Source organism: Eretmochelys imbricata, chromosome 13 (genome assembly GCF_965152235.1).
Source record: "Eretmochelys imbricata isolate rEreImb1 chromosome 13, rEreImb1.hap1, whole genome shotgun sequence".
NCBI lineage: Eukaryota > Metazoa > Chordata > Testudines > Cheloniidae > Eretmochelys > Eretmochelys imbricata.
The window spans coordinates 12440360-12466562 of record NC_135584.1 but is presented as its reverse complement, the minus strand read 5'-3'; the positions used below and the strand labels follow the sequence as shown (position 1 = coordinate 12466562).

General features: G+C 45.3%; 1 protein-coding gene across 1 annotated transcript; it reads left to right on the top strand.

Moving 5' to 3' along the window:
- Nucleotides 1–874: 874 nt before the first annotated feature.
- RBM38 (RNA binding motif protein 38) lies at nt 875–21142 on the top strand. Its single transcript, XM_077832509.1, has 4 exons — nt 875–1386; nt 2511–2634; nt 3177–3231; nt 19016–21142. The coding sequence occupies exons 1-4, from the start codon at nt 1219–1221 to the stop codon at nt 19314–19316; spliced, it is 648 nt and encodes a 215-aa protein (XP_077688635.1). The 5' UTR covers nt 875–1218; the 3' UTR covers nt 19317–21142.
- Nucleotides 21143–26203: the final 5061 nt, after the last annotated feature.

Genomic DNA, 26203 nt, shown 5'->3' with positions numbered 1-26203 from the left:
AAAATTAAGAGATGCAGAGAACTGCCCATTTATTTGGCTTTTTCAGTGCATGAAAATATAGCCTTTGCATTTACACAGGCAGTTCTAGCTATGAAAGTGGAGGAATGGAGACATCCCTAGCTACAGAGATATTGCGAGATATAGAGCCCCAGCATCGCATTAACCAGGAAAGAAGCTAGATTTAGCAACTGGAAAGCCAGAAAGGGTTTATTTGCTTTTATATTGTATCTCATCCCTTATCCCTTGTCTGGTTAGACTGTAAACCCTTCAAAGCAGGGATTGTTTCCTTTCTGTATTTGTACAACACCCAGCACAGTGGGGCCTCAAACCCAAATGGGGCATTTGGGTACCACCATAATATAAATATTTAACAATACTAATGACGGGGCTACCCTTTTTTATTTGCCTTTTTCGGATGTGTCACACCTAAACGAGCAAATTTAGCTATAATCCGAAGACGTGGGGGGAAAAAACCGGCATTTCCCAGTGTCTGCACATCTCTCTCGCTCCAGTCCCAGCGATAGACGATCAATTGTGAGCTAAGCTTTCGCAAAGCACGTGGAGACCAAACGACGCATCATCCCATGCGCGTCTCAGATGGAGAAGAGGGAGACCCATGTGTCCCTCCCTCTCCACCTATGTTTGTGGATTTCAGTCGCAGCGCGGTTTGCAGCCCTCTCCGCCGCCTTTGGCGAACGAGCGCCCGCCTCGCGTTGTTATTTCAGCTGCGGCTGCTTCATGGCAGCCCTTGCGCCTCGCCCCGCCCCGCCGCGGGTGGGAACTACAAGCCCCGTGGGCCTTTGCGCCCCCGGGGCTCGTCTCCCGTGGGGAGGCGGGGCCGGAGCCCGGCTGGGGGGCGGAGGGAGAGGATGGTACAAAGCTCGGCGCGGCGGCTGGCAGGCAGCGGCCGCCTCTGTTCCCCGGCGCCCTGCGGGAGGTCATTGCACAAGAGGGGCTGGAGCCAGGGCTCTTCGCAGGCAGCGGTTCCCGGTGCATGGGGGACAAAGCGACAGCTGCCGCCTGCTGCCGCCGCGTGGGGGCGGCCCCGCCTACCTCTGCCCCCAGCTGCCCGTGGTGGTGAGGAGGAGGATGACTCTGGCCGAGGGTGTCTCACGCCTCTTCTGAGCCCCTGAGACGTTTGCTCCCGGCCGCCCGTGGCCTTTGGATGCTCTTTGCAGCGGCCGCCGCCCCCTGGCCGCGCCCCGCGCCCGCAGCGCCATGCACACCGTGCAGAAGGACACTACCTTCACCAAGATCTTCGTCGGGGGGCTGCCCTACCACACCACCGACTCCTCCCTGAGGAAGTACTTCGAGGTGTTCGGGGACATCGAGGAAGCGGTGGTGATCACCGACCGGCAGACGGGCAAATCCCGGGGATATGGCTTTGTAAGTGCGGCGTGCGCCCCTCCCCCAGCCCGGGCAGGTGCCGCGGTGATGGGCGCGGAGAGGAAGGCGGGCGTCAGCCGGGACTGGTGCCCAGTTCGCTTCCTCGTGTTGGCCCTGGTAGCCCGGCTCAGGCATGTCCCAGAGGAGCCCGGTCTCCGAAGCGGGGGTAGTTGTGATAGTAACTTGCTTTGTGTCGGTTAAACAGCCTGTGAGCCTAGGATCCCCCCCGCTCCCAGGGAAGAAAGCCCTTACCCCAGTGAAACACTGTCCTCCCCTCCCCCCGTATCCCATTAGCCGCCTGTAGTTGTCAGGTGTGGCTCCTTACAGCCCTTTCTTCCCCTGGCTTCTCTCTAACGCAGGGGAGAATCCCCCTGTATGCCCCCCACGCTCTCCTTTGGGCAAGAGCTGCCCTGCTCTTGCACCAGCTAGCTCGCTTGGGGATTACACAGGGCTGGGTGGTTTGGAGGTCTCTTCTGTACAGAGCCATCCTCTGCTAGAAAGTTGTTTCCCACTTCTTCAGCATCGCTCAGATCTGTTTTCCTTCCTGTAGGACAGACTGCTGGACGCAGGAGAGCTTGGGCCGAGGGCGTGAGGCAGAGAGTAATTTCCCCCCACCCCCCAAAGACAAAGGCCCTTGATTGAGAGCATTGGGATGAGAGCCTCCAGTGCTGGCTGCTCTGTAGTTCATTTCAACACCCCTTCCCCCACGCGTTGCTGGCTTGTTTCTTTAGAGCGCTTCAGTGAAGCACATTCTGTGCAGCCCTCAATTTCTGCATCTTCTGTATGATTCATGAGTGTGTCCTTTGCTTCAAGTTTCCCTGAGCAGCCTCTGCTTTAGGGAGTGTGTGGGGGAGAGGGGTTAAGTTACTCTAACAACTTGTGCCTGCTAGAGTGGAGAAAAAAATTGCTGTCCAATTCCCCAGGAGAGAAACTTGTTGGTGCTTTCTGTTTTCAACCCAGTGCACAGGACCCATTCTTGTCCCTCTTCCCCCTCCCCCCACGAACTGAGATTTCAAGAAAGCAAATTTAAGCCCTCACCCAAAAGAAGCAAACTTCATCAAGCCCCAATCAGTGCAGGTTTTGTGGAGCACCATTGCTACAAAACAGGTTGTGTTTAACTCCAGGTGACCATGGCAGACAGAGCTGCAGCTGAGAGAGCATGCAAAGATCCCAACCCCATCATTGATGGCAGAAAAGCAAATGTGAACCTGGCATATCTGGGAGCAAAACCAAGGAGTATTCAAACTGGTGAGTTCTCTGCTCTCTCTGTTCGAATAAGCCTTAGCTGTAAAATGGGAAATGTGTTGGTAATTGATCTTAAGAGCTGCACTGGCCCCTCAGTTTTCCCTGTCTATTTAGTGCATTATGTAATTCAGCTTTCTCTGCTCCCTGTTTCCTTACTTGAACCTTCTATGCCAAAATTACACATAGTTGGGGTAAAGACATTGTTCCCAGAAGCTAATGCATGTATAGTCTTCTTCTTAAAACTGCTATAGTATATTGTTTCTACCACTCCACCTTCTTGATTCTATGGGTTTATTGCACGTTGTAGAAAATGAGTGCTCATCTCTTTGTATGACTGAGTTTTCTGTGTTCCTAATTCAGAATTCCTGTCTGATCTGCATGCATGTTACATGAGTATATTAAAACGATTGTATCTCTAAAAAATATTCTGTTAGGGAGTTTAAAATGTTTTCTCTCTCTCTCTCTCACTTGTAGTTGTGCATGTTTGCATTATAATACCTACACGCTACAGTGAATGCTTTTGTTTAATACTAATGCTTTTTCAGGTTTCACTATAGGTGTGCAGCAGCTACATCCAGCCTTTATTCAGCGACCATATGGGTAAGTGGAAGTATTTTTTACGTAGTTAACTTCAGTCAGTTTGAAGTCAAATGCTTGAATCAACTTCCTCATTTTTAAAATGTGTGAGAAAACTCTAAGTCATAAAGAGGAATACAGCTTCAGCAGCAGTAATTCAGCTTCATAGTACTTTTTGTTTAGGTGAGTCTTGGAAAAGTTGTGTTGCCTGTCTTTTTTTTTTTTTAATTTGTCAGTTTTCATATGACTTCGAAAGATCCTCTTTTCAGCATCAGCAAATCAGTCTTCATAAATCACGAGAGATTTGTTTTGTAATACATTGCTTGCTGCTTTAGCAATTCAAAGAATGCAGAAGAATCCAAATAAATGGCATATATTTTTCTTGTCATAATATTTAAGGTGTCAACAGTCAAGGAAATAACAACATGTTCCATAGCATGTTTTTCACATAAAAATCTGCTCTCTCCATCTTATTTCCCATGGAATCACACTTGGGGTACAATTTTAGTCAGGGAAACCAACTGAATTGGAAACAAAGTCTAATACTTAATGAAAGTAACATTAGGTCAAAAACTGATTCTGGACAGATGTTATACAGGGCATGAATAGTCTGCAAAAGTGGGCTTTTGTCTGCTGTTTTCAATAGCTTATACCATCCTGACTCAGTCCGAGAAGTCCTCTTTTTATACATCTAATAGGATCTGGCAGCTGCTCTGGAAAATACAAGTGTGCTTCAAGAGAACAATAGCTACTGTCATACTGCCTTCATTTAACTGTTTAATGATTGATGCCATTCTTTTTCACATCGTTTCAAAAAGTGACTGTTGATAGTGGGTTTTTTGTTTAGAGCATCAAAAAAGTGCACCCATTTTCTTAAAGTTCTTGAGCACTGCCATTTTGTAACTTTATATGACAATTTTTTTTTCTTTTTTGGTTTAACTAAACAATATTCCATTCCTTCCCTGTCCTTAATTCATAGTCTCCTTTCATTCCTGTTCCCTCACACCTATAGGCCCACAACTGTCTTGGTATTATCATTCCAGCCAGTGTGTGGATGTAAGAGGCAGTGTTGCCATAACAGTGCTCACACCATATGCTGGTTGTGTATTGTTGAAACATGCTAGGTTTCATAAACAGTTAAGTCTGTGCTCAAAGGACTGGAGTAACATCTATTGTGAAAAGAGTCTTTCCTCTGAGGTGCGAAGAGCAGAAGTGTTTCAGGTAGACAGTATTTTTTTGGTCTTGTCTTTTTAAAGCTTTGTTTGCATGTGAAATACAACAGCTTTCTCAGCCGATGAGACAACCAGTAACCTTGGTATTTCTGGCACATGAACGCTAGAGGCTTTTCTAAAGGGTGCACAAGCATATAATTAATGTAGATCTTAAAAACTGCCCTCAACAAGACTCTCCCCATGTGAAGTGTAAAAAGAAGAAGAATACAGTGAAACAAACTAAGCTTCCACTGTCTTCAGTCGGCTTTGGATCAAGCCCTAACTCATGCAAACATACTCTTGTCATTCCTGTCTCTGACTCTCTGCACAGCCATTTCAGCCATATAGGCAGGGCAAACAGATAGGTTCTTTTTTGCAGGGGTTTTTATAACTTCCTTTTAGCTTCACATATTGAGAAGTGTGAGACTGAATAAGTGTTCATTTTGATCTACAGTTAGTGTTCCATTTGTTAGGCCTCAGTTTCATCATTAAAACCAACGGTGGAGTACATTTAGTACATATGACAATGAGCACTACAAATTTATTTATCAGTTGCCAAGAGACCGGGAGGAAGAGGGAGGGGATTATAGATCTCATTTGCAAGCGTCAGGAAACAAGAATTTCATGGCATTCCTCTCTGGCAATGATTTAATCACAGGAAACGTGCGTTGGCAAAAAAGTCATACAGTTTACCTTGGTGCCATGAATTGTACAGTGTTTCCAAAGCAGAGCGTTGGGTGTTCATTTGAGCAACAAAGTCTGATTGTTGGTTTTTTGTCTTTTCAAAGCAATCAGCAAAGTAAAAGCCAGTGTAGGGTCTATCCTGCATTCATTGATCATCTAAAACTTCACCGGACACCAGTGGGATTTGTGGATCTATTACGCTTGTACAATCAGGCCTCCGTTTTTCACTTTAAGTTTAATTTAGTCATCTCCCACCCTCCTTTGGTAGTGACTTGTCTAATGTTCGTAAGTCACTGAACAGTACCTAAATAAGCAACCTGCTTCTAAGCTACCTTCATACTTGGTACAGGGGGAAAAACACTTCCAATGCTGTGCCACCCATGAACATCCCTATTAAAGTGCAAATGTTCCAGTAATGGAATGCTGGCATTTAGAGACAGCTGCCATGGTCCTCTGCATCTCAGATGCTGCCGCAGAACACAGCAATGAAGTGGTTAATAATTTATTAAATGCTACACAATGAACTTTTTTATTTAAAAAAAAAAAAAAACCCTCAATCATGCTGAAGAGAATGCTGAGTAGCGAAGGCCCAAAATGCAGACTGTTGAGGACAGGAGCTTATTGAACTTAAAATGAATAGGAATGTTTTCATGCTGGTTTAAAACCCCAAATGCCTGTAAAAGGTACTTTTTTTTTTTTTTTTGGTAGCTTTACATTTAAACCTTTCCCGGCACTGCTGGGGACCAAATGCAGCTGCAGCATTGGGCTAGGGTATAAAGAAAAGAAAGTGAAACTAAATCAGCTTCTCTGCTCTTCACTCTGTTGAAGCAAAGCTAATCAATAAACAGCACAAAGGAGAAAAGCAAACTTTTAGATTTGAATCTTCAGATTCAAAAAGTCTAAGTTGTTAATAACACAAATACAGTAGTATTTTCCTAATTTTTGAGAAAGACGCTCTAAGTTTTATGGGCACAATTTTGCACCCACCAATTGTTCCTGCAGCTAACAGGCTTGGTTTGTAGAATTGACACCATTAGCTACCTTGTTTGTGGAAAGTCAGGAAGCTAGATGTCTGAGCACCATGAATTGTGTCTGCAGTTATCTGTGGGCATGATTACTTGAAGACACAAAATTGCACCCATATGATCAGAACATGTGGCGAGGCAACAATCAGAGCTTTTTTGTTGCTACAGTGTCCCTTTAAAATGTTTCCCAAGAACATCTGAGACTTTATAAAAAGCAATGAGGGGCAACCACGCAGATTGTTTGACAAGGAACATTTTGGTGCCGCTGCAGTGTGGTGTGCACAAAGCAACTTTAAGTCCTCTTTTGTGTTCCTCTGATCTAGGGACGGCTGTGCCTCAGCCTGTCATTTGGCATACCCTAGAATGGTACAGGGAATCCCTGGCTACATCCTCTAACCCCAGCCATGCCTCATGCTCTGGTCATCAGCAGTGTATGGCATAGGCACTGCTACAGATGCTCTACCCCCACATATGAAGCCCTCTATTAGGGGGAATCTTCCTTTGGCTGAGTAAGCTGGTTTTAGGGCTGCTTTCTGCACTGCTGGAATAGTACAAAGGTGGCTTAATGCAGCAGGATGTGGCCCACTGAGTAAAATACCTGTCATAAGTGGGTCTGGTGCCAGCTATTGAGCCTGGATCTCCATTGCCCTGCACCTCATGTAGTCACTTACATCAGTGCAAAGTGGAGGTAAAATGCTACCACACCAGATTGGCTTGCACTCCTGTAAGTGACTACACAAGTTAGAGGCTAATGGAAAATGAGGCACACAGAGTCCAGTTGTGTTGGGCCTGCTTGCCCCAGGTCAGCGTGTGGCCCAGTTGTTACTTATGCCTTGAAATGGTTAAATCTTTTTTTGGGTTTCTTTCTTCACTTTCTGGTTGTAGCAGCAGATTTTGAAAGTCTTTTGGTAGCTGTTATCCTTAATGTCGTTCAGTTGGGGTGCAAATAAAAGGAAACTTTCTTCTCTTCTTCGTGGCTTTGCTGTTTACAAAGTCACATATATTCCTTATTGTGGTGTCTCCCCACACTCTGGCTTCCTGTTGTACCACTTATCAAAAAAACACCCTGTTGCAAGACCCCAGGCTGCTCTGTCAGTCACAAGCGGCTCCTCTGAGCTGGCTCTCACAGCACCTGTTGTCTGTCTGTGCCAATAACATGAAAGCTTTTTTTGGGATTTCCAAAGAAATAGTCAAATCCAAGTGGCTTCAGCTGTTAATTCCCAAGCATGGCTGTTGACACAGGCCAAACTACTGCCAGTCAGAAAGGTTCCTCTTGAACTGAATGCCTGTAAATACACACCTAGGCTGTACTGCTTTACCGCTTTGTCTGAGACTTGTGTATGAAAGGAGCAAAGATTCAGAGGGCACTCAAGAGCACCATTCTGTTCTGTTTGGGCCCAATTCATCATTGCCTTGCATCTTGTGTGGTCACTTTCACTAGTGCAAAGTGAATGCATGAACACTGTGCCCTTCTGATCTGATAGCATCTTGTGCTTATTTTTGCACGGGGTAAATGATTGCTCAAAGCACAAGGCCCTGTCTGGCCTGTTTCATGAGCCAAATACTTTATTCCACTACACTCTGAGCTACTCCACTAAGTCACTGGAAGAGTCTTTCTAATCTAGAATATAAATTCTGCCCCCACTCTTAAAAATGTGAGTAGGGGCTAGTCTCCTTTCTCATACTGATGTAATGGCTTCAGTGGAATTACTCTTGATTCTCACCACTGTGAGTGAGAGCAGTCTCTTTAGCAGTGGAGAACTGAGCCCTCTCACCTTATGTAGACACTTACATCTGGGCTAAGTGGGTACAAAATGCAACCATTCTGATCTGGTACCTAATAGGGTATTTGCACTTGGTGCAAGGCACACAGATGTCTTCAGTATTGTGCCCTGAAAACTTTCTCAGAGCAGGCACTGAAGGTGTGATGAATGCAGCCCTAATAAATTCACGCTGAGGATACCAATAAGGGTATCTAATTAGCAGCCCTGGTAGTGATTTTTTTTGCAGCAAGGACAGCTTCTCACTCCTGAATTGTACTCAGACCAAGAACTTGTTTTCCAGAGGCCGTCAGACTTGGCAATGACTTTTTTGATCACTACATAGTTGGGCTGGATTTACTCTTAAACTAGAGATGAAAGGCTCAGAACTGCAAGGTTAACCCTTGAGCCCCATCCATTCTGCACCCCTCAAATCTGACAGCTGGATCCTGGCTGACCCTAGTGAGCCCTCTGGAGCTGCCTTCACACGTTCCAGCTCTCCTGAAACAGAAATGTATTGAACCTCCACCTGTTCTATGACTTGCACAGTGTTTGCATGGAAGCTGTTTGTGCCAGACTCACTACACGCATAAAGCTAGGGGGCTTTGGAATAGGTGAAAACATGGTGCAAAGGGAGGCATTCCCCCACCTGGTCCTTAACAGTAGGTTTTGGAAGAAGGAAATGTCTTGGATACTTGAGGTCAAGGAGGTTTGGAAGTAGAGCTGACAAATCTTTTGAATGTAAACTTTTTTTCTCTAAAAAGTTACATTTTGACAGAAAGGGTAACTTTTTTTTTTAAAAAAAGAAAAGGAGTACTTGTGGCACCTTAGAGACTAACCAATTTATTTGAGCATGAGCTTTCGTGAGCCACAGCTCACTTCATCAGTGAGTGATCAGCTGTGGCTCACGAAAGCTCATGCTCAAATAAATTGGTTAGTCTCTAAGGTGCCACAAGTCCTCCTTTTCTTTTTGCGAATACAGACTAACACGGCTGTTACTCTGAAACCTTTTTTTTTTTTGTCCCAACGAAACTTTTTTATTCCCCCCCCCCCCCTCCCAAAAAAAAAAAATCTAAAACACTGTTTCAGTGGTTACTATCTTTAATTTACCAAAAACATTTTTGGTAAACTAAATAGTTTGCATTTTTCTACCTTTCATTAACATTTTTTGAAGTATTGTTTTGGAAGGGATCAAAGTGGACTTAAATTTTGCAACATTTTCCCCCTGACCAGTGCTACCTGGAGGTCTTGGAAGGATTTAAAGAGACTTCTTCAGTCTCTGTCCTTCTTTCAGTTGCAGTGAAGGGTTGGAAGTGTTCCACAAAAGGCAGCATTCCTGTGAACTTCTTTATGCTTCTGTTCTCTTGTCTGTAATTTGAAAAATTTACCTCAGAGGGGTGTTCTAAGACTTAATTAGTGTTTCTAGCACTACAAGCTCCTCTGGTGTATATAGGTATCCAAAGTAGTACATTACTTCTTTACCATCAGTATATTTTTGTTGTATCTGTATTATGTGGGAGAGAGTGCTGTATAACTGAGCTCTGATGAGACTTCCAAGTTTGAGAGGGTTTTTTTTCTTCACTGCGATGTGATTCTTGTTTTGTCCAGATCTTCCCTTCAGCTCTGTTGCCTGAGTATTTTTCAGTCTGCTTGTCCAGAACTATTTCTGGTCCCGATAGAGCGTCTCTTTGGAGGAGCTTCTTGTGTGTGGAGGAAGCAAGATTTAGAGGATAAAGCTGTGGTCATGTTCAGCGTGGCACAACAGGGTGTGTGTTCTCACATCGTGGGTTGAGCTGAGAAAGGAGGATGAGATCTTTGTTAAGGGATGTGCTCTGTTCTCCATTCCCACGTTTGGTTGTGGTTTGTCACCTCTTTCATACCTCTCCACTAGCTGTACATCCTGGGAGCACGTGTGGGTGGCATCTTCTGTCTTTTTCCACCTGTTGCATTCTGTTTTCCTGGACCTTACTGAGTCTTCTCCTCTACTAATCATTTTCTAGAGGGTGTGGTTTTTGTTTTTTGGCATCATAACATCAAGATGCAACAGCTTCATTATCTTGTCAGTATAATAAAGTAATGATGTATTGCTGAGCCATAATGGGTTTAATGTTCCCCCCCACCCCTAAATTGCCTAGCCTTCCAAACTTAGATTGAGTGGGAAATCCTTGACCTCTTTGATTTAACCCAGCTCTGACACTTCTCATTCTCTCCAGTGGGTTTGGTAGCCTTTGTGCCAATTCTGTGGCCAATAGTAATAGCCTCAGGTCCTACTGTGTGCATGTTTTCCACTCCTCTCCCAATCCCAATCAGTGACACTGGCATATAGCCCTTTCCTAGTTTTCTCCCAGAGTGTTGATTGCATAATCCCAACAAGGAAGCGGTAAACACAATTACTGAAATTCTGAGCGTGCTCAGACTGCTGAGTAAATCTTCTTGCTGAACCAGAGGAGTAAGAGCGTAAGACAGAGGAGGAGCCAGAGTTTTCCTAAGATGCTCCATTTTTTTTTTTTTAAAAAAAGGCAAATGAGTTACAATAAAACACCTGCTAATTTAAGGTCACCTGGAGGGCACATAAGGCAAATCATGTAAGGAGAGAATTATTATTGAAGCATTTGTAGAATATCTGTTTGGATCTCACTTAGAAAGGGCAAAAATATCCAGTTAGTGGCACAGAAGACACTGAAGTAAGAGAGCAGTCCTAGACTTCCTTTCTCAGTGCTAACTTTAACAAGCTTTGAGGAGACTGGAGGGTTCAGAAGTTGGTGTCCGGTCACTGATTCCAATCCAACCCACAACAGTGGAGTAATTGTTGTTACCATCTGATTGTTCTGGCAGCCTATGTGGAATGAGATTGCTGGTCAGTCGAATTCCTGGTGGACAGATGCCGACAAAATCTCCACCAAAGTTGGGAATCCTTCTTGGCAGTCGCAGCAGAGAAACCAGAGTCTAAAGTATGATATCTGAACTGTGCTTCACCCCGAAGATTGTTTTATTCCAGCTCAGCATCGGAGAGGAGGGACTATTTTGTCCAGCTGAACTGGGACTCCTGATATGCGAGTTCAATTCCTAACTCCAACAGTCTTCCTGTGTGGCCTTGAGTGAGGTACATAGGCCCCTATCCTGCAAATGCTTGCACTCATGCTTTACTTTAACCCTGGGAGTAGTTCCATTTACCTGAGTGCTTGATGGTCCAGGGCCTATATGTCAGTCTTCCATTTCTCATTTGTCCAGTAGGAATTATACGTTCTTTAAAAGCTGTAAACTTTTAAAGCACGGACTGTCCCTTGCTAGGTATCCATCCAGCACCTAGTGCAGTGTGGCGATCTCAGTGGAGGTGTCTAGGTGCTGCTGTAATACTATTGCTACTAAAAGTATGAGGCCTATTGGCATCCCAGAGCCAGGGGATGGCACAGGGGTATGGGATGGCAGGGAGGCCTTCAGTACTGTTTAGAACAATGACTTCCATCTGCAGGGTGCTCATACTAGCCACCTTTCAGCACACTGAACCCAAAGGAATTATCCTTTAAACATGTCCCTTAGCTGCTGAACAGTCAGCTGGAATGAAAATAGAGACACCCAGGTCCCGTGGCCAGATGTCTTACGCCTGCACTTGTTGGCAAACACAAAGGGCTTTTTTTTTTTCTTCCTTTCTTCAAGAAATAAGGAGGCTGTTTGACCAATAGCACTCGTGTGCTGATCGTGCAGCTGCCAGGCGCCCTGTACGTTGTGTACTCAAGCAATAGGCAACTTGGCATTTCTGTGCTAACCCTCCAAAGCAGGCTCATGCCTCTGACATGACCTTAGCACATACTGCTGATTCTTTGAATGCTTCGACAGCACTTTTGTCTACCCCATAGGATGGGGCTTGTCTTATTTATAGGGATGTTGTCTAGGTCAAACGGGAGGCCCACTGTGTCTCCTACCTTTTTATTTCTGGTCTGTTTACAAAAGGCTGTGTAGCAAGTCTGTTCCTAGAGAAGGGGGAGGATGGTGGGAAGAATAGCAGTCGGGCTACCCTCTCTCTCTAAAGCAACCAAGCAAAGCCCAACCTCATGGCTGCTTTGGGAGCTAGAGCTGAGCAAGCTGTGGGAGCGAATGAGCCACCCACCTTCCTCACTGCTTCCCCCTCAGCCTGTCTCCTCTACTTTTCAATCTGTGCAGCACACCGGCATTACAAATGGCCTCGTAGCAATCCTGCCGCGTGGCTGGTGGCAGCGGGACTGCGAGGGTTTAGAATAGTCCTGCCCACGTGCTATTGTGGAGAGCTGTTGGGAAGGGGGAGAGTCCTGGGCAGTATGCAACATAGTTGGCACTCTTCCCTCGCAGCATGAGAGGCTAGTCCTCTAGGTGTCTTGCATCCTTCCTGGGTGACCCTCAGAATGCCACTGTCAGCTAGCTGCCTAAAACAAACCCAACCTACAGTATTCTGAACACCGCATCCTACAGTAACGATGCTAACAGGGTGTGTGGGTGTGACTATAAATGCTCTCGGGGAGAATCCAACAACTGGAGTTGTTAAAAGTAAGCCTCGTAAAGGCCAAATTACCCAGTCAGCACATTCTGTGTAGGGTGGTGGTGGGTTTTTTGGTTGTTTTTAAAGCCTGTTGTGAATGTATTGGGAGCTGCATCTTTGAATGCTTCGACAGCACTTTTGTCTACCCCATAGGATGGGGCTTGTCTTATTTATAGGACAACTTTGGTGGGAGCTGAAGGTGTTCAATCAAATGTATTTTACATTTAAGCCCTCCCTAAAATGTTCAAATATGTGAAGTGTGTTTCCAGCATGAACTGAATTACAAACAAGCTATATTCATCCTATTACTTTTAACTTACAGAATAAAATCAAAAGCTAAGTCTGTGTCCTCCTCCGATGGCTCTGTAACTATGTCTCTCATTGTCTTTTAATTTTGGCTGTTGGGGCAGGTGTGGCGTCATGCCACATAGTTAGGAATGTTGGGTTAACGCCCCGATCCTGATCGCCAGCCATCTTACGCTGCCTTTGGCCAAAGGCACAAAGCAAAGCCCTTGAGTCTCTCCAGCAAGCACCCGTGATTCTAATTTTAGGTTTGACCATGTTGTTCATTGTGTTCTCAAAGTGTATGTGGCCTCTACCAGTGATTGATCATAATACCCTGTAGCATCTTGTATTGTTGCTATTCACAGGATGACTTTGTGTGATGACAATTGCTGATCACTTGACATTTTATAATCACATGGTGTATTTTGGATGAAGTTCTTTTCTGGCTTTCAGAACTTTTGGGGAGGCCCTAAAGTCTCATTGACCTATATATATATATATTTTAAACTAATTGACATACCCAGATGACAGAATTCCACAGCAGGAGAATGAGAATCTTAAAATATCACTTTAAAATGTAATTAAATTATCCAGAAAGGCTTTTGATGAACTATGCAGCTTGTTTCATTTTTACCTTGATCGCAGATGATTGCTACTTGTAGAAAAGATGGACGTCAAACCCAAATGTTGTGTGAGGCAAAGCTTTAAAAGGCCTGTGAACAGCCTTTCTTAATCTGAAAATACAGCTTAAGACCACTTGTGACTAGTAAACCCAGCCAGCAGATAACTTCATCATGCTGCACTTTGTTGTGTTTTCTTTGTAGTTGCTAGTAATCAAAGTTGACCTATACCTTAGTTTGTAAGTTGAGTTTTGTTTTTGTTATCAATAAATGAGTTGCTATCTGCTCATCCAGTTAAAGTCCAATCAGCATCATACCCTGATTGAAATGTCTAGCTGCAACTAAAAACTGCCAGTGGTCCCTTTAAATAGAAATGGATTCTGGAGTTGCTGTGTGTGATTTTTTTGAACATAATAAAAGAAGGTGTTTAGCATGCATTAGTACATGTGCTGGGCTGGAGCTTGGCTTTGGACAGGAACTACAGAAGTACATGCTACTCTGGTCTTAATACTGTTTATTATACAGTCTCCTATTTTGAGAGAAGCAAATACTAAGAGGAAGAAAATAGTCAAAAAGTTAGTGTCCTAGATCTGTTTGACTAGTTTATCTTGTCAGCTACAATTTAAAGAAACATGCATTTTTTTAAAAAAGTTTGTAGTGTTCTGTAGTTAAGTGATCAGAGAAAATAAAGATGTTTGAGGTTTTTGGGCAAGTTAAGTCCAGTCCTGCCAGATATTGAACATCTTCAGCTCCCACCAAAGTTATTGGGAGTTGTAGGCTCAATGCCTTGCAGGATTGGGTCCTTTTTTTCTCTTAAAGTGCACATGCATCCAGCCAAATGGCCAGGAAATAGATGTGGAGGTTGTGCGCGCGCACACATGGAGAACATGCAATGCTGCTGCAGTAAGAAAGATTTTCTCATGCACCTCTGTTGGTTCTGAATGTTTCCTGGTCTGTTTGTGTCCAGGGATACATTCCACATGCAACGCTGGCATCTACTCTTGTAAATTTGGCCTGAAATGCAGCAAAGAGAATTGATGTGTCTGGTGACAAACTTTCATGTCACCCATGGACATCATTAGGCATTTCAAAGACTTCTATCCTACTTAGCATCTTTATGCTTTCAGCGTGCTCACATGTTGGAGTGTGGACAGTTAGGTCTGAGTGGGAGATGTCAGCAGCTTGGCCCAGAGTTCTGCATGGGAGTTACTAGGTACTTGGGATAGCTGTTTTTAACGAGACTATTTAGAGCCAAATGCTCAAAAGGGCCTCAACCCACAGCCTCTAGGTGAGCACTTGTAAATTTGCATGTGTGGGCAAAAATGATTGTGGACAGAATTGTGAGTGCAAACTCAAGGCATGCAGGGGTTTGGGTTTGGTGTGGGGCTTTTTGTTGAACTTACAGGCATTCACGTTTAAAAATCATACCAAGCCCTTTCCCTAGAGTCACTGGGAATGTATTATTAGAAGGACCAAAACTTGGATGGGTAGGAAGAGGGTTGGTTACAGGTCACCCTCTCGTCTGGAAGGAGCGCTTCTTCAAAAACAAACTCTTTTTAAAAGAGGACTCCTTGATAGAAGAATGTTAGATTTAGGGAGACAATCTGACCCGCTCTTCTCTAACTTTGTCACATAGGCTAGTACAAGTGAGAGCAACTGTTTAATCCTTTACGTGGATTGGGGAAGATTAACACTGATGCAGAAATATATTTTAAAAAGATATTTGAAACAAGAGATGGGCCAGCACCAGAATCCTGCATCTGGATTAGATTCAAATCTTCCAATCTGAACTCACCTTTATGGTTCTAAGTTAGGTTCAGATCTGTAAAGGGCCTGCTTCTGAGCTGGGTACGGCTGAAACCTTGCAAGAGCTTGTGAGATTTTGACACCGTTGGATATGAATTTGCACTTTAGCCCTGATTTAGCCTCAAACTCCATCCTAACCCTAATTCAGATCAGAATTAAAACCAACAAAAAGACATGAATTTCTAGCAGGTTCTTGTTTCATTCTACTCCATTAGATGAGTGCCAATGGATAGACATTCATGGACCTAAAGGCCATGAGGTTATTGGTTCATGCGGTAGATCTAGGAGTGGGTTGACTGCTGGATTTGTGACTGCTCCTAGCCCTCCAGAGATTTGAGGTAATAGTCTCAAGTCTGCCTCTTCAAGGGATAGTGCTGTTTCTGAATTGCTTTGCTGATGAGAGCTATAGCTCCTAAGGCCGCTGTTGCTGCGGGGCAACTGCAGTGGCTGTGCGAGCTGTTCACATTCTGAGCCAGGGATCTAGCTAGGAAAAAATGAAGTGTTGGCTTGAGAACCCTGCTTAGATGAGCCCTTGCTTAGAGGAGATTCCTGAACTGGGACTCGGATGTGGAAAAGGCTATGCCATGTTCTGATGGTCAGAATGACCAACAGGAGCATGCACTGAATAATTAGAGAGGAGGAGGAGAGTTTACAGCAACCACAGGTTGTTCTGTAACTCACTATACTGGAATCTATATAGAACTGTCTAGTAGGTACTGAACAATGCCCAATACAAGCAAGGTCAGAGGAACTGACACAAACCAATTTAATTTTTGTTCACAAATCATGATAAAACCTCTTCCTGCAGGGGACTATGTCCTGTCCTCACAGCAGAATAGATTAGATTGTTTGGGTTTTTTCCACCTCTAATTGGTGATCCAATGATTTATTGGCCAGGGGTAACATTTTTGAAAGTCCCATTTTTAAAAGTGGTTTAGGTACTTGGGCTCCTACGTTTAATTGACTCAATGGGAGACTTTGGAAGATAGGACTTGTGCTCCTAAAACATGTAAGCACTTGTGAAAATGTTTACCCCAGATCTATTTGGCAGGATTTAAACACTGCATTTTTTTGAATTGCTTCTTAGTTTTTTTATGCTTATTTAAATATGTTGGTGCAACAGAGGAGGGTATTTCTATGTAACAAGTTTAGTGTAATGCCAGCTTTTTGGTGCAACAGAAGCTCATCTTGGTTTTTATTTTTGAAGAATGATTGTTTCTGCAGACCCAGTTTTGGGCGTGTGGCGAAATGCACTGGGCCAACAATTTCTCAAGCAGCCTCTGAAACTGCAGCCATCTTGTGCACCGAAGTGTTTTTACATGTAAAATCAGGAATTGTCCAGACTAATGACACTTGTACCTGCAGATTCTTGGACATCCCCTTGCATCCCTTGTGTGGGCCAGTTCAGTTTGTTTGAGCAGATTTCTGTTTTCAGGTTTGCGCAATCTTGCCCACAGTTTGAGGCCTGGCGTTTTTTGGCTTTTTTTGGCTCTTTTTGGTTCTTCATAGTCAACAGCTTTTAGCTCATTAATAGAAGCTCTTTGTATGAATAATCTCAGATTATTTTCATCCCAAAGGCTCTTACAAGAGTATCAGTAAAATTTGCTTAGCAATACAGCCACGTCCAGGATGTGACCTATCAGCTGTTTAACAGTGTACAGCAACACAATAATTTAGGACAGACAATGAAGAATACAGTATCCAGTTTAAAGTGCAGAGTGAATACCTAGGGACTGAGCTGGTCAAGTAGGGAGCTAGATGGTGATACAAGGTTCACTCTGAAGTTTGGATTCCCATTCACAGTAAAAGACCATAGCTCTCATGTAAGTGGGGCCCAGCACTGATAATGAAAATGGTGCCTTAAGTCTAGTCCAGTGAATGGTTTTCACCACAGGCAGGGAGTCTGTTTTTCCAAGAGAGGATAGCACTGTGTAAAGCTAGGCAGCTCCTCTTTATCATCTGTGCTCTTTTATCTGATGTTCCAGTTAGGTACCCCATGAGTTGAAAGAGAAGTGTCATAAAGGTCACAAATACTGAAAATAATGCAAGTCACAGCTTGGTTTTTGGGGGGCAGCAGATTGTTGACATGGCAGCTGCTGGAAAGCAAAGGAAAGCAAACCAAACTAACGGTTCATGTTTTACAACAATCGCCATGTAGCTGTTTCCTCCAAGCAGCCTGGCATTGGGGAAACACTAGTGTAAATATATTGTAGATGATAAGCTGGCATGATAAGCCCTTTACTCTGATTATATCCTGGAGCTACCAGTCCATACCTAGTAAAAGCATCCTGATAAGGGCTTAGGGGTGAATAGCCTCACATCTGTTTACAGAGGAATTCCCAAGGGAGAGGAGATCATGCCATTTTAATGGTGCCTTGGGAAGTGCAGAGACCATGGGACTGGCCCACTGAGCTAGAGTCAGGAGGAAACAAGGAGCTGAGCCTGGGAGGGGGGGAAGGCAGCTGTGGGATGCCAGCCCAAGATGGACACCCTTCCCTTGCTACTATTTAAACACCACCATTGTGCCTGGTGCTGTGCAAGACACAGATCAGGAGTCCTTACTCCTTAGAGCTTGCAGCCAGGCCAGAGAAGGCAGTTAGCTTTGTTTTTTACCTCCCTTTGTTAATCTAACACACTCTTATTTCTATGTCTGGCCCTTGTGGAAGGAGCAAGCCTCTGGGAGGGTTTAACTGATGGAAGGGCAGAGGGTCTGGTGTCCCAGGGGCAGGTGGCCATTCCAGGCACAAAGGACAGTGTAGAAGGAAACAAAAGATAGTGAGGCCGGTATTGTTGAAGGAAGCACAATAGACATATGCCAGATCAGGGTTATTTGGGACTGCAAAGGTGCAGAGACATGGTTGGTATGTAAGGTTCAATGGACCGGTTAGACACAGGTGATGCTGGGACTGAGGGTCCTGGAGGTAATTTTGGCTGTGGTGGTGTGGAAAGACTGGGAGGGGGACTGGTGGGCATGATGCAGGCAGCTGGGAGGCAAGTGAGGCAGTTGCAGTAGTCAGAGCAGGAGATGAGAGTTCCTAGACAAGTGTTTTAGTGCCTGGGACAAATTGGGCTAGTCAGATTATTAAAAGGAGGCGAAAGAAGTAACATACAGGAAGGAGTCTAGGTGACACAAGGGAAGTGTGAGGAGGAGGCGGGTGGTGCTGTTAAGCTGCACTGGGGAAAGCACACAGGGATTAGGAAGCCAGCAGGCTGAAGCTGGGCTGTAGCGTTTTTTGTTTTGTTTTTTAACTTGAGTTGGCAACAAGCCAGCATGCTGTCTTGGAATCAGATCTACTCACTGGGTAGAGGAGGAGGTCTGAGTGTCCCCAGCATAAAGGGGAGAGTAGAGGCCATGAGAGTAGATGAGATCACCCTGGGAGAGGAGGCGGTGACCAAGAATACAGCTCTGAGGACACCAGCAGGAGGAGCTGCCAAAGGAGACAGCAACACAGTGGAGGGGAAGGTCAGAGAAGCGAGAGAGAGGAAGGTGATGGGGCCTCTGTCTTCCATCTGCCCCAAGACTTCAGGGAGAAGCCGGTGAGAACCATTTCAGTGGAGCCGGAGAGGTTTTTTCCCTCAAGACATCCCAGCCAGGTTTCTTTCCCCTGTCATTGCAATTCGGTGGAGGGTACTGTAGTGGAAGGGGCATGAGAACCAAGATTAGAGGAACAGAGATAAGGGAGGATAAGGATCCGCTGAGTACCCACAGTATGAGCTTCTCCTTGTGCAACTTCTAACCTTCAGGATTTTGCCTTTCTTTAATTGTGCCCACCTTTTTAATTAAGCTGGCACCCCTAGCACCTGGATAGTGTTGGCAGGCCTCACTGTCTCTGTTTTCAGTGCACTTAAGGGTTTTTTTTGGGGTGGAAACCTGACTGACTTTCTGTCTGTTTTGACTCCACAGGCTCACCCCTCACTATATTTACCCTCAAGCTATTGTTCAGCCTAGCGTGGTCATCCCAACCCCTGTGCAGTCTATCACATCTCCCTACATAGACTACACCTCTGCGAGCCAAGCCTACACCCAGTACACCACAGCTGCCTACGACCAGTACCCCTACGCCGCCTCTCCTGCTGCTGGGTTTGTGGGATACGGCTACACGAGCGCAGTTCAGCAGCCCATCACTGCTAGCAATCCGGCAGCACACACCACAGCTTTTGTTCAGTATCAGCCCCAGCAGCTGCAGCCTGACCGTATGCAGTAAGGGCCCTGCCCGTGCGTTCACCATGTAGGACAATCTCTTTTACAGTGGAAGGATACAAACAAAAAAGCAGAAAACAAAACCACCCAACCTTACTAGGTGTATACGAATACCTAAGCTATTTATAGTGTTAAGGACAAGCCTAAACCCTTGCTGTCTGACTGTGCTCATGGAAAAGGACTTCCGGTAAGTTTCTTTCAATCAGGGCAAATATTGTCTTGAAGATGGACTTAAATTGACTGAAATGTTAAAAGGAAAACTACAGTTTCTTGCACACTTAGTGATCTGCTTCCATTGCCTGTCATCTTCACTCCCACTCCTTCCCCCATCCATCAGTTGTTTCCTACTCCCCTCCCCTTCCCCAAATCAAATCTGCAATCCTCTCATTTACTGTCGAGGTACACAAGGTACTCGGAGAACATGGATAAAAAGCAATCGTATTTTTTGGTTGTACAAAAACTTTGTAATACTCAGATGCCTTACAGAAAAAAGAAAAAGAAACTATTTTTTAATATTTATTGCGATTTTATTCGCATGAGCTGTGAATTGCAGACAGAAGAATAGTAGTAAGTATCTGCCTTGTTTAATTCTCATTTTACTAAATTATTGTATGTCAGTAAAAGTTCCTAAGTAATTGCTGAATCACTTCAACATGCAAAAGGGAATATTGGCTTTAAGGAAAGCAGAATATTCCTTTAGTCAACGCACTGTAATATTTTTCTTGTAATTGTTACTCTTAAGATTATCTCAGACTTAGGTATATTTTTAAAATGCAAAAAATCAAACAAAAACCCCCCACCTGGAATAATGAACATATTGTCTACTTTGATGGATTTTTTGTTATGCTGCAACTAATGGAGAAATTGACAGTATTTATGTAAAAGTTAGACAGTTTTTTCAGGCTGTTGGCTGGCAAAGTTTAGGAGAATGTCAGGAATGGATTAAAACTTTTTTTACATATTTGAACAAATGGGTAAATGTAACATTTTTATGCCTATGGTACAACAGCCAAATAAAGAGACAATAGACTACCTAGGGTAAGTGCATGTTTTTACAAGGAGCAGCAATCAGCTTATTTTTTTTAACCACTCAATACTATTTTGTAGGCTCCAGCCAAACAAATATGGTATTAAAGAGACAAATGAAATTGACTTGAATTGGATACACTGGGCCTTACCCTGCAGCTGTTGTGGACTTGATCCTGAGAGGTTCTGAGCCACCTTCAAGTCTCCTGGACCCCTCTCTGCATTCAAACTACAGTTTCCAGCATCTCCCATTGGAGTCACATGCCTTTTAAGGCACCTGGCCCTTAGTTGCCCCGTACGTTGTGTTGTCATTGAGTCCAGTGTCAAGTGGGTCTTCAGTGCTTCCTTTCTAAGCTGGTAGCGTTTTGCACCCACCGTTTGCTGATGATGTAAATGATCACCCAAGGTGCTGGGCAATGGAGACTAGCAAGGAGAGCAGTATCAGTATTGTCCTGAGGGGGTTGTCATGGTATCACAAAGAAACCACATGCTTCTTCTAATGGAAGTTGTCTAAAGGGAACCGTTTTGCACGACTGATTCCATCCAAAAGTCTGATCCGCCAAAATTCTGTCTCGTGTAAGGGCTGGGTTTCCGAGGGCCTCTTCAATCAGGCAGGCCAGAGACATGCTAGGATTGGCACTTGCCCTCAGGCAAGGTGGCTCCAGGGCCCTGAGCCTTCCTTGAGTTGGCCACATGGTTCTATTTTTATTTTCCACTTGAATTTCCTTTTAGTAATTTGGTTTTCAACTTTTGACACTCAAACAGCTGTTTTTAAAGTAAATAAAATGAATCTATTTAAACATGTTTAATTTTTCCTTTTTATTTCATATCTATAAACACCTACAAACCCCCCTCCCCCTAGTGCTGGTCACTGAAAAAGTGAGACTAAGCCAGCCCTATGTTTTTTAGCACCACCCTATGCTGCTGCTAATAAGATTCTGACTCACAAAATCATTGGGGGGGTGGGGGTGTCAGATTAGGGGCAAAAGTGGTGATACTCTATCCACAATCCTAGCTCCCACCCATTATCCTAGACTAGCTGGATGGTTTTGCTACATCTCAGCAGTTAAATAGGTAACAATATTGACCTCTACGGTGTCATCTACGGTGGCAGTTTCCACGGTATGCATCTGATGAAGTGAGCTGTAGCTCACGAAAGCTCATGCTCAAATAAATTGGTTAGTCTCTAAGGTGCCACAAGTACTCCTTTTCTTTTTGCGAATACAGACCAACACGGCTGTTACTCTGAAACCTACGGTGTCATCGTTATGTTTCAGCCTGAATGCCCCATTTAGACTAGTGGACATTGTTTACTCCTGTCACTGCTGCTGTTTCAGGCTGCAGATACATTTCATGCACTGTTGATCCAGGTCACGGTGGGGTGGGGCAGGGGGAGAGGAGTATAAGCCTAGAACTTTTCTGTGTGTGTAAGTAATTAGGTTCTTTTGCTGCCCCAGGACTCTTAAGTGGTAGTGGCCGCCCACCATTGAATGCTGTCTCAATAAGATTCTACACTTAGGAGGAGGTTCCTGGTCTGAAGTCACTAGCTTAGGGCTGGGCTACACTGGGGGGTGGGGGTGGGGGTTCAAACTAAGATTCGCAACTTCCGCTACGCTATTCGTGTAGCTGAAGTTGAAGTATCTTAATTAGAGTTACCTAGCCGTCCTCACGGCAGCGAATCGAGCGCAGCGGCTCCCCCCTCAACTCCACTTTCTCTTCCTGCTGAGGTGGAGTACAGGCGTTGATTCGGGGATCGATTTATAGTGTCTAGATGAGACGCGATGATCAATCCCCACCTGCCGAGCTGGTGGGTAGTGAAGACGTACCCTTAGAAATACTGTAAGGGCAGCAGATTATTTGGCTATATATATATATATCCCTTAAGCCTTTTGATCAATGGTTTTGCTGGTCCTAAAACCCAAATCTGTTGATGTGCAAGTGACTTTTTTTTCTCTCTACACCTCCTGTCAGCATTCCTTGTTCTTCACTCAAGCAAAGCTCCTTTGAATTCAATATTAGGAGGGCTAAATGGAGTCTTCCATCTTCCTCCAGGATCTTCACCTAGCTCCCCCTGCAGCCAATGGAGAGACTGAGGCCCCTAAAGATTAATTTGGGAATGAAAAAACTGTACGACAGTCTACCTTTTTGATTAATAAGAGGAGATTTTCCTGTTAGAGCTAACTTCCTAACAGGTGCCCAAAACAGGAAGCAATAGTTACAAGGAAAAACTGACCCTGATGTCTCCCTTTCAATGGATATTCAGCCTGTTGTTATAGAAATAGATTCCTGGCTCCAGATCAGTTTTGCCCCAGGCGTATTTCTAGAAAAAGCCACATCAAAGCAATAGTCTAAGCTGCCAGCTCCCTGTTTGTGAAAACCCAGGGGGGGCTTGGTGGAATAACAATGAACCACCCTGTAGAGCTTTCCAGGTGGAAATGGAGTGGTGACCCACACAATGGAAAGTGAAACGTTTAGCCTTTTGCAAGAGAACAAAACATTCCCCTTACCCCCCCAACAGGCTAGAACCCCAAAAGCCCCCTTAGATCCCTTTGTTAGAGGGAGGGGCTGGTTCAAAATGCAATCTGCTAATGCTGATGTAGGAATAAGAGGTTTCAGCTTCTTGATTGTTAGAGTCCTTCATAGGAAAAGTCTACACACCTACCAAGGTCCTAAAACAGAGGTGGGCGAACTATGGCCCGCAGGACCCTTCTGCCCAACCCCTGAGCTCCTGGCCTGGGAGGCTGGTCCCTGGCCCCTCAGCCTCGGCTCACGACGCTGCCGGTGCAATGCTCTGGGCGAGGGGGCTGCGAGCTCCTGGGGCAGTGCAGCTGCAGAGCCTGGCCTGACCCGGTGCTCTGTGCTGCGGGGCGCATGGCTGGCTCCAGCTAGGCGGCATGGCTGTAGCGCCTCCAGGGAGCGGGGGAGTTCAGGGGCTGGTCAGGGGGTGGGGGTGTGGATGGGGGTGGGGCAGTCAGAGGGTGGGGAACAGGGGGCTAGAATGGGGGCAGGGGTTCCAGGGACGGTCAGGGAGAAGGGGTGGTTGGATGGTGCAGGGGTCCTGGGGGGGGAGTCAGGAAGGAGGGGAAGGGTTGGATGGGCCAGCGGGGGGCAGTTGAAGCAGGGGTTGCAGGGGCGGTCAGGGAGCAGGGGTCTTGGGGGGGCAGTGAGGAAGGAGGAGGGGGTTGGATGGGGTAGCGGGGGTCAGTTAGTGGCGGGCGGTCAGGGGACAGAGAGTGGGGGGGTGGATGAGGCAGGGGTCTGGGGGGGGGTCGGATAGAGGGTGGGGACCAGACCACACTTGGCTGTTTGGGGAGGCACAGCCTCCCCTAACCGGCCCTCCATACAATTTTTGAAATCTGACATGGTCCTCAGGCAAAAAAATTTGCTCAAATCCCACTGGAGTTTCTCCTTTACTAAAGAAAGATACACCTTTTCCCCTCCCCTCCCCTCCCCTCCAGATTTAACATGTGAGGTCAAAGGGGTGACCCAACAACTGAGTCTCATTTTAAAACACTTGCTGCTCTTGATAAACTGCCTGGTGAAGGTAGTGGCCTGAAGTCACTGCACTCGCATGTTTTATCGGGCTCAGACACTTGTGGAGACTAAATGTTTCCTGCTGGAGGCCTGGGGTTTGCATATCAGCCTAGCAACAGTTAGAGTGACTGCTGCAACTAAATGAATAGCTTTCCTCACTCCCTGGTATATTAGCAATCCCTAGAGAAAGGGGCCAAGTCACAGCCATCCTGCATTAACCCATTCCCTGGTCTCTTGTGAACGCGGGAGACCAAGAAAACCAGGCTGGGGTTTGGGAGAAGCCCTGATGTGCTGGGGAGAAGTGTCAACGCTGGTGGTGGTTAGTTAAATGTGAAATCAGCCAGCGGCCACAACAGCTAATTTGTTCAATTTGCTTGCAGTGTTCCAGTTGCTAGGGGCTTGATGTGGCGAAGTACTGAGCAGGTCCTTGAGCTGCTAAGTGCCCTTTACTCCCATGGTGACACCCCAAGAGAAATAGATGCAATTTCTTTTAGAAGACCAGAGCCTAGACAAACGGACTGAAGAGGTGTGGAATAGCAGTTGGTGCAAGGCAGTTTAACACTATCACTAGAACAGGCAACTGGGAGTCAGATCTCTTGAGTTCACCTAACCTTTCTGGGACTGCGTTAACTTCTCTGTAGATAAAGTATACCAGCACCTACATCCGAAAGTGGAGGCATCCCTTTTGCCTGCAGCCACCCATATTTGCACATCCGGATGGATACATGCATCACAAACTGAGTGACTGCACAAGCAGGTGGAAGGGTTTGTGTCTCTTTCTAAAGATGCTTTGCCCACAGCTCAAGCAGAGCCTGTTGAGAAGTGTAACACCATCGCATTTTAACTTTACATAGTTTAGGGCAGGAAGTGAATCAGAGTATCGGGGCCAGATGGAATGAACAGGGGTGGGATGCTAGCCTTAAGTACCATGGAATCCTTGATAAGTGCAAAGAGCCAAGGACCTGGGTTATCAATTTCATTGAAAAACACAGGCCTGTGCCTGTTCTCCTCTGGCTGGAACCAGGGTCCAGGATTGATTCCATGGGAAGAGGAGTGACCCCTACTGTACCTCCACCTCATTTTCCACAGCTCAATGAATCTTCCTCAGATGTCTCCCAGGCAAGCATTGAGAACAGCCAGCCTCACTTAGCTTATGAGACCAGTGCCCAAAGGGGTGAGGCCTAGCGGGGAAAAGGATGAGCATTTATTTGCACATTAACCGAGGTAACTGCGCTTTTGCTGCAGTTTACCCATTAGGCTCGAGTGCATGGTAATGATTTCACCCCCATGACAAGTACAAAGAATGCTAACACCATCTGTTTCATTTTCTGGCTGGAACTAGCTTTCCCTTCCTTTCTGCCACCCTCAATCCTGCCAACGTAGAGATTCCCTTGTTTAAAAAAAAAAAAAAACAAAGTCTGGATTAAAAACCATCCCTACAATAGGTTGAATAACAAAGTCAACTGACTCTGTTGCATCGTGCCCAGTGAATGGCTGCCACATATCAGGATATTGTCAAGGGGGGTAGAGGGGGGCAGTCATGTGTTTTACTAGATGGTTCCTGGAAAAGTTTCTGTTCAGCCTGATAGAATGCCTGGCTGCTGTTATCTCTGCACTTGCACTTAAATGGATGTGCTGCGTCTGCTTGCCAGCTGTGGTGGTGGTGGAAAAATTCTTAAACTTAATAAAAAAAAAAATCCTCCTGTGATACAATAGAAATTGGTTCTTCCTGTGACCTGAATAATAAACAACTATAAATGGTAATCCAGGCTGTGCATGTTTTCAAACCCTTGTAGTACACACGTTTAGAATGATGATATGAGCACTACGTGGGATGGGAGGGGGGAAGCTGGCCTTGTTGTTGAAAACCGAGCTGAAGGGCTGAGCCGTCGTCCTCTCTGGGAAACGCTGCCGGCAAGGATTCCATCTTTCTTCTCATGCCAGCTTCCCCCACCATTTGTTTATTTATTTATTTATTGACATGGAATTGTTCCAGCCTTTCTTAGAGTGGTTGCAATGCTAATCAACGAGGATGGGCGCAAATGATATAGTTGGCCGTGGGGAGAGGGAGCATGTGGGGGCAGGAATTGGAAATCTGAATTTCACAAACAACCCTTCTTATTACTGAGAGCTGACTCCACACAGCAGATCCCAAACCTGGGGTGTTTGACATTTGCATCTGGCTCAAGATCTGAGTTTTGCAGCTTGAGTCTATTGGTGACAACACCACCACCAATAATAATATCAGAATAGATCTATGCACTCAAAGGAGCTAGAGCAGGGTAGCTCTGGCAAAGGGAAGAGTCTGTCTCAGATAAGGATAAAGAGTGT